The sequence below is a fragment of the Antrostomus carolinensis genome, unplaced genomic scaffold (assembly GCF_000700745.2).
Source record: "Antrostomus carolinensis isolate BGI_N321 unplaced genomic scaffold, ASM70074v2 scaffold36913, whole genome shotgun sequence".
Lineage (NCBI taxonomy): Eukaryota > Metazoa > Chordata > Aves > Caprimulgiformes > Caprimulgidae > Antrostomus > Antrostomus carolinensis.
In genome coordinates this window covers 596-11,628 of record NW_010303750.1, presented here as the reverse complement: position 1 = coordinate 11,628, position 11,033 = coordinate 596, and the positions used below count along the sequence as shown (strand labels likewise).

At 55.2% G+C, this 11,033-nt stretch overlaps 1 protein-coding gene across 1 annotated transcript; it reads right to left on the bottom strand.

Annotated features, from left to right (window-relative positions):
- Window positions 1–169: 169 nt before the first annotated feature.
- LOC104522054 (arf-GAP with GTPase, ANK repeat and PH domain-containing protein 3-like) lies at window positions 170–10,051 on the bottom strand (the record flags this gene model as incomplete). Its single annotated transcript, XM_010164227.1, has 3 exons — window positions 170–325; window positions 6,311–6,438; window positions 9,917–10,051. Coding segments are annotated over 3 exons (419 nt in total), but the record flags the coding sequence as incomplete, so codon positions are not given.
- Window positions 10,052–11,033: the final 982 nt, after the last annotated feature.

The window sequence follows — 11,033 nt, the reverse complement described above, 5'->3', positions numbered from 1 at the left end:
TGCGTCCCCAGCCACCCGTCCCGCCCTGGCCAGCACAGCAAGGTTCACCTAGAGACTAGTGTGCGAAAGCCTGCGGGGCGAGACTGCTGCAGACCCGCTGCCTGACCCTCTCCCTGCCTGACCCTCAGAAAACTCATCCCAAAGCTCCTCCGAGCCCGGCGTCACTTACCGTGAATATGTTGGAGCGCCGCTTGGACTGCTTGCGGATGGGGGTGGGTGTGTTGGAGGCAGCGATGGTCTCAATCCGCAGCTCCCGCTGGCTGATGCTGGGTGTGGAGGGCACGGAGGAGGAGTAGTCACTGAAGGCTCCTCCACCATTGGTGGCCTAGGGCAGAAGGAGGTGGGACCGTCAGACAGAGACCGGCAGCCTTTTTGTAAGCTCCTTCCGCCTATGCAGCCTTGAGCACCGGGGGCACGGAAGCACAGCATGGGACTGGGACTGGGACATTCCACATCATGCACTGCTCCTGCCCAACGGGAGATCTTGGGAAAGCTGTTTCCCTTCTTTCTGCTTTAGTTTTCCTACTGGTAAAATGTTAAAATTCTGAAATCAACCATGAAGACCGGCAAATGGGCAGAGACACGTGAGTGGCTGTTGGCCCAGGGAAGCCCTTCCAGACCACGGAGTGGGGCAAAGGCACAGTGGCAGCAATGAACCACGCAGCCCGCAACAGCAGCAGCCGGCTCTCTTCTCGGAGGGGCACAGCTGGGGACACTCAGTGTGCTCCCTCTCCAAAACACAGGACCAGACCAGTTAACTCTAACCCTTGGACAGCTGCTGGTGAGAACCCTCCTCACATGAAGCTGCGAGACAGCCCAGAGCCTGCTTGACTCCAGGTCCCACTTGGTCCCATCCCTGTCTCACAACAGCAGCTACGATACCAACAGGGATGTGTGTCTCTACAACTCAAGCCCTCGCCTCTCCAGTGTCCTGGAGTGACGTACAGGATGTCACAAGCCAAGCTCACACTCTACATAAAACATATCTCTGCCACCGGTTTGAGGTTCACCAAGCAGACCCCAAGGGTGACACACACCTCTTGTGCCTGTGGACCACCGTGGCCTTGGCTGCAGTGGCCAAAGTCTGGAAACGTGTGGGACAACACGCTGCGTCTTCACTAACAACTCGCTCAACTCCAGGGAGAGGGGAAGATCTGACCACACTGTCTGTGCAACAGCTCAGTGATGCTTTTCTTTCAGACAAGGAGCTGCTCAATCCCACTCCTCTGACGCAAGCTCTGCAGGCAATGACCTGAAAATGAGCTTACAAGAGGTCCCAAGGAGCAACACCTGCACAAAAGCATTTCAGATCTGCAGCCCAGGACATCTTACTACGACGAGGCACGTGGCAGCCTGAGCTCCCTTTGGCAGCTCTGCTGATCTGCAAACAGTATTTCAAAAATACATGGAAGAAGCTGCTCCTGGAAGGCAGAAGAGCTCGGGCAGCCCTTGCAGGGAGCAGCTCACCTCCTCCCAGTTCACATGCTCACAGAGCAGCATCCGACAGCCCTGGCACTTCCTCCACTCCCACCTACTGCTTACAGCAGAAAATGCAGGCACCGTGGGATGAGGATCTGCAGAGGAGCTCAGCGAGAAAACACCCGTGTGAACCTGCTGGGCACAGTGGGATCTGAGCGGGATCTGAGCCTTAGTCTGAGACAAGCACTTAAGAAACATCAGAAGCATGAAAAAGGTTCACAGAAAGCCCAATCTCCTAGAAATGGTGCAACTTCTACGCAAGCTATGGACCATCTCATCTCTGATGAGAGATGGAGGAGAAGACACACAAGAGAAAACTGCTTTTAAGAGAGGAAAGAGCTGCCCAAGACTCCGCTCAACTTCTTCCTCTCTGAGGCAGAGCAAGTGACTTCTGACTGCGGGCAGCCAGGTGTGCGGCAGGGAAATCCTGCTCTGGAAGGACCCTGAGTTGGATCCCCTTCCCAGCCGCGTCTGGGGAGCTGACAGTTGCCTCTGGGCAGTTACAGTGCCTTGACCTGCCAGGCTCTCCCGGGCTCTGGAGCAGCTCCACAGTAGCCTGTCTGCAGCGTGGGACCTGCTGCCTCAAGTCAGAGCAGAACACCCATCCGCAGCGGGAGGTGAAGGCTGTGGGGAGGCACGCTGCCCTGATGGGATGTCCCTGAAGACCACCGTCTCCAGGTGGGTCTGGAAGACCCAAAACCCAGGCTGGAGATGTTGCTGGAGGGTTGCCTGAGCAGGGAAGAACTCAGCTGAAGTTACCCTGTAGTAACTCTTGGCACAAAAAGGCAGAGGCAGCACAAGGAGCGCAGTTTGGGAAGGGCTCTGAACTGAGGAGCGCGAGCGAACAGCAGCCACCGACTCAGCGTCTGCACCGGAACGGGGGAGAAGCCAGAGGAGAGGACAGACCATGAAGCGGAGGGCACGGCGAGCTCAGCGGGTGACGGGACACGGGCTTCCAGGAGGAAACGGGCAAACGCCCATCGCTTCAGTTGCCGAGACACGCGCTGACCGAGCTCTGCCGAACGCGCTGCGCCGGGCCAGGAAGCGCTCGTTACCGAGCACAGCTCAGCTGCGGTTTGTGCTTCATTTCACTTGCAAACTTTAAGTTTCCAGTCCTTTCATCTGCTCCCTTACTAAAGTCTTGGTAAGTGCACTGAAGGGCCCATGCAGAACCGCAGACTGAGGCTGTCGGGGTGAAGCCACGATGCTGGGCAGCCCCCAGCCAGGAGGGCAGCGGAGCAGGGCTGGGCATGGTCGGGCATCCCAGCAGAGGATCCCAAAGCCCCGGGGACTGCACAGTTCAAGGCTCAGCCCCGGGAGCCTGCGTGACCTCCTGGCAGCAGCTGGGAACAAGCTCCCTGGCAGAAAGACAAACTTCCATCCCACAGCAAACAGGCAACGGTGACTCATCCCACAGCCCCGGGTGCTCCCAAAGGCATCTCCCAGTCCCTGAAGGCAGATGGAGAAAGGGGCAGGAACAGTAAGGAAATGAGGTGGGATAACTCTGCAAGCCTTCACTGGCCCCAGAAGCTCCCACTCTCACCCTGCAGGCAAGGGACAGGCAGCAGCCAGAAGGGAGCAGGGTGGAAGCCAAGGCCAAGCTAAGAACAGGGCTCCCAAACCCACCCAACTTGCTCGCCCAGGGATGGGTGTGGGCAGGACACGGGCGAAGAGAGCCGAGGAGAGCCTGAGCCAGCAGGCAAGCACCAGCTTTCTGTGGGGCTGCCCTTCGGGGGATCTGAAGGGTCTGTTCAAACAGCGTCAGATTCACATCTCATGAGCTGCTGGGACAGACCTGGTGTCCCCAAGGCAGCGTGCAGGACTCTCAGGGTTGGCCCTGGCTCCTGCCATGCCAGAGGACCAGGGAGATGCTGAACACAGTGCTCAGGGTCACAGACGTGATGAGCATGTCTGGTGCACTCGTGAGTGTTGGTGGAAACCCTGACCATGGCTGACCTGTTACTAGAGCTCCCTTCCTCTCTGCCTTGATGGGAGCAGCATCCTCTGAGGGACCAGGCACCGCTGCAGAATAAGACCAAAAAACTCCAAAACTCCTAAAGACAGAAGTGAAAGCAGAGCCTTTGGCTGGTTCAGGAATTGTTTCATGAAGAGGATCATCCCCTGCGCAAGGACAGCGAAACACCTCCCACAGCACCGCTGTCGCAGAGCGCTGCCAATGTGGGAACTCGGCACCGTCGCAAAGGTTTGGAAACTGGCCATCACCTCACACCAGGAGAAGAACATCCTCCAGACAGATGGGTGACAAAGTCACCAGGGTCCTCTGTGGTCTTTCCTCTCCCAGTAATTTCAATGGACCAGCCAGGTTGTCAGGAGACCGGACAAGCAGTGGCCGTTGTCAAAAAAGTTAGTTTGGCTCCACTAGTAGCATCAAACTACTTCCAGAAAAGATGTCCCCAGAACGAGGAGGAGACGGGGCTGGCTCCCAGCTCCTGCCTGCCATAAGCAACTCTTTGTGGGGACCACTTGTTCCTGTTTCCACAAGACAAACACCTTCTTCACTGGCAGCTCCAGAAGACAGAGCTGGTCCCTGCCCGCGTGGGCCAGGAGACCAGGCACCGAGCAGAACATCCTTCTCACTTCAGATGGCACCACCACCTCTCTGGGCACAAAGCTATGAAGGGAAGCAGACCTCCACCATCGCTACTAGCAGAAGGGAAGAGGGATGATCCGAAGGGAACACTGGTGCCAACAGCCCTCAGAAAGGCAGACGGCTAAGGAGAACGAAACGCTGCTGGAGATCCTGAAAGGGACAGAGCAACGCTGCCAGCGCACACGGCCAGCAGCTGCGGGCAACACTTCAACACCCAAACGCAGGCCCTGTGAGGGGAGAGCAGGGTACAGGCTCCCAGGGGCTCCTCCTGGCCAAGCGCTCCAGATGCAATGCCAGTCCTGCTGCTCCCACAAGCGGGACTGGGAAGAACGAGATCCCTCTGCCCCGTGAGTCTGTCCTGCCTGCACACACCAAAACCCAGCTGCGGTACGAGGCAAACAAAAGCTCCTGACCGAGTTCTTTGTCTGGCTTCTTTCCATCTCATCTCCATGCTAAATTCTGTGTTTCCAAACCCTTCCTTGAGATCCTTTTCCCTGTGCCAGTTCCTGCTCTCCTACTTGCGAAGGCAAGCAAGAAACCTTGGCAAGAGCCCCACACCCTCAGGCAGGAAAAGACAGAACACGGCACTACTCTGCCAAGACCTTGTCACTCTCTGGTTCACCCTTCCTCACAGCGTTCAGTCCGTCCACCCCCTCCCAGAGCTGCCCCACGGGGTAAAGCAGCACCAGGAGCAGCGATTCTGGGCTCTTTTGCATCCCTCCTGCTACAACTGCCCGGTCACTGTGCTCACGATCAGATGTGTGTCCTCCTGCGTGGGCAGCAAGCCCATGTGCACCAGAGTGTCTGGGCTGCTCTGCCCAGGTCCTCGTTAGAAACACCAGGAATCAGTGAACCCGTGTTTCTCAGAGACAGTTGGATTTTCTCTGAGGACAAGGGAAGCAGTTCCAGACCCTCATTCCTGAGCCCAAGCAAGAACAGGGAAATGCTTCGCAGTATTTTACCATCACTCACCAGTTCCATGACTTCAGACTTTATTTCTAGAAGTGCTTTTTGTCATGGAAGAGAAATGTGTAAACACCACGGCAAAGATGACTGCAGCAGGTCACTGGGAACTGAAAGGGTTTGTGCTCGAGCCACAGAAGACCCAGGGAACAGACACTAACTCTGATCCTCACTGTGGCACCCAGGTTTGTGGGGCGCAGGAGGGACGCAGTGTCACACGGGCACAGAGCACGCGTGGGGCAGGGAGGACAGAGGGAGGAGGCTCCAGAAGGACAAGGCCTGTCATTACTGCTGACACTGCTACCACCCAGGCCATCAGTCAGTGTTTCTGGCTTAGAAAGGCCTCAGTAAGCTGCAGTTCCCTGTGTGCTGCCCTACTTCCCTCTAACAGCTCCGCTTTCCCACCAGAACTACCGGGTCCCTCTGGCAAAGCCCCAGGAGCCAGCGAGGCACTGAGAGCAAAGGTCCTGTCTGGGAGCCGGGATTCACCTGGACACAGACCCCGTCTGCAAACCAGGCTGAAAGGTTCTCGGCAGGAAGGGAAGGAGGGAGGTTTCTGAGCAAAAGCCTCTACCCAAGCTCCTGACACGCAGTGAGAAATCTCTTCCCATGCCCAAACTTTGCTTCCCCATGGCCAGTCTCAAATCCACCTGTTTTGTTCCAGCACCTTCTTTCCTTGCTGTGTATGTCAGAGGTCAGGCTTGGTCCATTCCAGCTTTCACTTTCCTCAGCTAAACAGGCCCAGTGCTCTCACCTCAGGGTCTCCTTTCCCTCCCACTGGTTTTTTGCTTTTCCTACACCAGTTTCAAGGCACACGAACATCAGTGACTGCAATCAGACCGAGTCTGGTATCCCCACACTCCTCAGAGAGGGAACACGTTTTTATCTTCACTATGAACACGTTGCCTGGCACAAGCGCCACGAGTGCACATTTGTTTGGACCCTTTTCTCATAATCCAGACATCGAAGAAAATATTAAACAATGTTCAGCTCCTCCCTGAGGAATGCTGCCCTGGGCCATCGTCCACCCTGCTCCCACTTTCAGCCTCTCCTTCCCAGCCAGTTTTCGTCTGTTGACCACTAATAAAATCCTGAAATTACCAGATACACTTAAATCTGCATTTTCCCTGGACTTTGCTCCCCAGCTCGGATGCCTCCTATTAAACTTCTCAAAGAGCACCCAGATCCAGCCACGCTGCCGGGCAGAGTACGGCTGCGTACGGTCTGCAAGGAGCTTTCCCCGTTCCCATTTCCCACCTGGTTGATGTGAACAGAAGGAATGGAGGCTGCAGAGACAGACGAATGGCTGGGTGAGTTGGGCAGAGACTTGCAGGGACCGATGGAAAGCTGCTGCTTCTTCCGTAGAGCCACCACCTTCTGAGCCACTGGAAGAAGGGAGAAAGGGACAGGGTCAGAGGCCACAAAGCAACTTTCTCCACCCACAGATTTCTGAAGGGCTTCAGTGAGCCCCAAACCCTTCATCTGGGGCTCAAACTGTGCCACCCTGTAGTAAGGGGGAGGATTTCTGCAGAACACCCAACCTCAGGGACAATGTTTGCTAGTGGCTGCCCCAGCAGGCAACAGGGCAGGCTTCCCATGCTGAGTCCCCAAAGGCCACCTGCTCTCTTGGGTCTCACACAGAGCAGTGACTTGAGATGGGCACCAAGGAGCCACCCAGAGCACTGGGCTGCTGCTGTAGAAGAATCCCTGGGCAGACAGAGTCACTTCTCAGACAGCCCTGTACAGCAGCTACACGAGCCAGTTACCAAACTGAACAGCCTGGGCAATGCCACCTCCATCAGCCTGGCCCTTGTGACCCTCACAGTCTCCAGATATTCAAAAAACTAACATAGGAACAACTCTCCCAGTCCCTGTGACCTCACTGCCTGATGCCAACAGCCCAAAATTGCATTTCAACCTTTCGGATCTCCTACCTTTTCTGGAAATAAACATCATGACCAAAGAGCATGACAGCAAACAGGCTGGGCTGCTGGGGAATTCAGAACACATCACCATTCCCCGTTTCCTCTTGCACACAGGCTGGGCAGCCCCACCACCACAGGAGGAGGAACCTTTTGGATGAACACGACTGAAGGCCTTGGGACCATCACATGTCCCACCCAGCACGCCTCACATCGTGCACCCTCGTGATAAAGGAGCTGCCACATTCTCTTTCCAGGAAGACAGAAGATGCTGCACCATACACATGGTGTGACTGAATCCCTTTGGAAAAGTCAGATGCTGACAGCAACTGCAAAATCCTGCCACCTCACAGCTGCAGTGCCATGTCCCGTGCAGACACAAAGACCTTTCGGGCCACTGCTGCTACCTGCTCGCTGGATAAAGCCTGTCCAGACTCCCAGGCTAAATATTAGTCCCATGAACAGCAGGAACCTCTCCTACATCCACCACACAGACCTTGTTAACCTCCTGTTTTTCCTGCTCTCCTCCCCTCCTCTGGCCACCTTCATCCACCATTCACTGTGTAACCCTCCTCTCCTTCAACATGGGCCAGGCACATCGCACGCTCAGGCACCCGGCTCTGCAACACGCCTGAACCCCACGTCTTGGCCACCCAGCAAAGGCAACAGGAAGGACTGGCAATGCTACAGGGATGGGACATGTCCTCTGCTGACTACCCCAGGACCCACAGGCTCTGGTACACAAGGTTTGACCTCTTGGCAGGTCAAAACTCAACCTGGCTGACACACTGCATGGTGTTCACCAGTCTCCATGGACAACCCAGCCTGGGACGAGACGTGGAAACTGGGCAGGTCTGACACAGGGGAAATTCAAACACCCACATCAGAGGAGCGGTGAAGGAAGAGAGGACTCAGAAATTACCCAGCAGAGGATAAGACAGGGAAGACCCATCCTACCACACGAGCCTGTGGGGCTCATTCTTTGTGCTGCTAAAGTGATAATGAAAACTGCCCAGGCAGAAGTCAGACAGCTCCAGAAACCTTACAAAGAGTCCAAAGCAGACTGGAGAGGGCAGGAGAAGGGAAGTCCTGCATGGCTACAGAGAAAGCCTTCTCACCTCCAGGGCAGAGGGCTTCATGCCACTCAGGACAGCTCTCCAGGGCTTCACTGGAGAAGGCAGATTCAAGGCAGGGGGCTTCTCAATATTCAGAATACAAGTAGGTCCAATTTTAGAGGAAGAGGTAAGGTAAGAATGGTCTCCTGAAATAGGGAGGTTGAGATGATCACCAGTGGGAAAAAGAGAGGAGGCCAGAAAAGATTCAGGAAAACTCATCAGCAATTGCTGTCCTGGGCAAAGAGCCCAGCAAAGGCTCTGCCTTGTCACTCACACACTTGTGGTAACAAGGGAATTTAATCATGAGCCCAGCAAGACCACACTGGTGGTGATAACATCTCATCAACCCTTAACTGAGGCATCTTGAGGCCACCTTCATGTTTCAGCTTGCCAGGCAGAGCTTCCTCCACTTCTTGAACATCAGTCAGACTTTTTCAAGGATATTTCCTGTCATCCTCTAAGCAGCACCTGGGATCATGAGCTTATCATGATTTCTTTGGTTGCTACAGGTAGCTCTGTGATGCCCAAGCAAGGAGCCCTGCCCTGGCGACAGAACCTCTGTCCAGATACATCGCTTGGCATTTGTGCCCAATGTCACATACGGTGCTCCCGTGTGTATCAGCAACTGAGCATCACAGGGTATTTAAAGCACACCACAGCACTCTGGAGAAATCCCTCTACAGACACCACCAGGAATGGTCAGCTCTGGGAGGAGTCACCTGCACAGAGAGGAGGTGCATGTGAAGGTCCCCAGTGATGCACCAAGTACCTTACAGAAAACACCTCAGGGTGGGGTGGGGTGGGATGGCACCTTATGGACTCGCAGAGCCTTGCATACCTCCCTGTGCACAAGCTCTTGGCCTTCCTGTTGAAATGCTCCTACCAAACCACTCCTCAGAAGAATCACTCACTGCCCTGGAAGACATGGTGATGCTGTTGATCACCCCAACAGCCAGGAACAACCCACAGATTCCTGTCACGCAGACTCTTCTCTGAGTCTAAGCAGAAATCCTGTTCCACACACTGTTCCCATGAGGAACAGCTGCCCCATCTCACTGTTCAGTTGCTGTTCCTCTCTCTAACACCCAAAGGTTCTGCTGTGCTTCCTCCTCTCCTCCACAAAAGGCAATCAAAACCCTCTCTGCAGCCTCTCAAGTCCTCTGTAGAGGCCTCATGGCCTCCAGTTGTGGCCAGGGCAGTTGAGATGGGATGTGAGGAAGAATTTCTTTGCTGAAAGGGTTCTGAGGCATTGGAAGGGGTTGCCCAGGGCAGTGGTGGAGTCCCCATCCCTGGAGGGATTGAAGAGTCGTGTAGACACAGTGCTGAGGGACATGGGTTAGTCATAGGGGACTGGTCAGTGTTGAGTTCATGGTTGGACTCAATGATCTCAAAGGGCTTTTCCAGTCCAGGCCATTCTGGGATTCTGTAGGTTTGTACAGGCTGCTGTGCTGCCCAGGCCCCACCACGGGGACACCACCGTCCCTTGCAGCCTCTCTGCTCGCTGGAACAAGCACCCAGAGGACATCCCCTGTGAAAGAGGCAGGAGAAGGGTGCTGCCCGGCCCCGATCTGCCGTCCCTCGTGCACATCCACGTGCATTTCACCTACCTGCCACGCACACTTCCACACCCACAGCACATCCTACTCCCTGGACTCAGTCTATGTGTGTAAAGCAACGGTTCTGCCCGGAATTTGTGCGGGTCTCCCCGGGCTCAGGGCAGCACGCCGCTCTGACCAAGAGCCAGTGGTCTGGGTGCTGTGAGCCCCCTCTCTGGGACAGCACTGCTGCCCTGTCCTGCCTGGACATCCTCCCCCAGCTGCAGTTACCATCCTGGAAGACCCTCTCCACGTTCAGTCCATAGGTGGCACAGGTCTCGTAGTACGTGCAGCGCTTCAAATCATTGGAAAGCTTCCGCGCCCGAGAGTCATCAATGACCCGGGGGTTCGTGGCGCTGATGGCATCTGGAAACCAAAGGGAGAGAGAGGAGGTTGAAAGGCAAGTGCCCGTGTCCCATCTACCCACAGGTCCCAAGACACACTCCCTCCTTCCCTCCACACATCCACACACTGAGATACTTCCACAGTGCACCCCCTGTCCCATAAACACCGCAGGTCACAGCCCCGTGTTTGTGGAAAAATAGATTTTTTAAAGGAACCTTTTTAAATGGACCTTATTCAACTCCAGCTACTGATGCTTCTGAAGACAGAGGGCAGAAACCAGTGGGAGGTGCGGCTGGTGAGGCAAGGCAGCCGGGATGTGAGGAATGGGACACACCGCCACCATTTCGCACAACCACGTCATGAACAGTGCAGCTGCTGAAGACAACAGGACACGGTGACAGCACAGCGAGCACTGGGCAAAGGTGCAGCCTGTCCAACTACAGCCTGACCCTGAGTCCAACTACAGCATGACCTTGGGTCCAACTACAGCCTGATCCTGGGTCCAACTACAGCCTGACCTTGGATCCAACTACAGCCTGACCCTGAGTCCAACTACAGCCTGACCCTGGATCCAACTACAGCCTGATCCTGGGTCCAACTACAGCCTGACCCTGAGTCCAACTACAGCCTGACCCTGGTTCCAACTACAGCCTGACCTCAGGTCCAGCTACAGCCTGACCTCAGGTCCAACTACAGCCTCATCCAGATGAGGACACACGGTGTTTACGTGTCAGAAACTACTAACGCTGACAACTGTCAACGTGTCACTGGTCACAGCTGCTGTAACAAGCGAGTGCACTCGCCTGCAAGCCCAGCTCAGCTGCAGAGTAAAATGGAGTTGCCAGTCTCAATCACTTTGGGTCTCGTGGCCACACTCTACAGATTAAAGAATCCAAAGGGAGAAACCATCCTCAGTTAACTGGGACAGACGGATCTGCCAGGACACACTCACAGTTGAGGCCTTGGTGGACAATGCTAAAAAAAAAGGGCTTAATTTGTATCC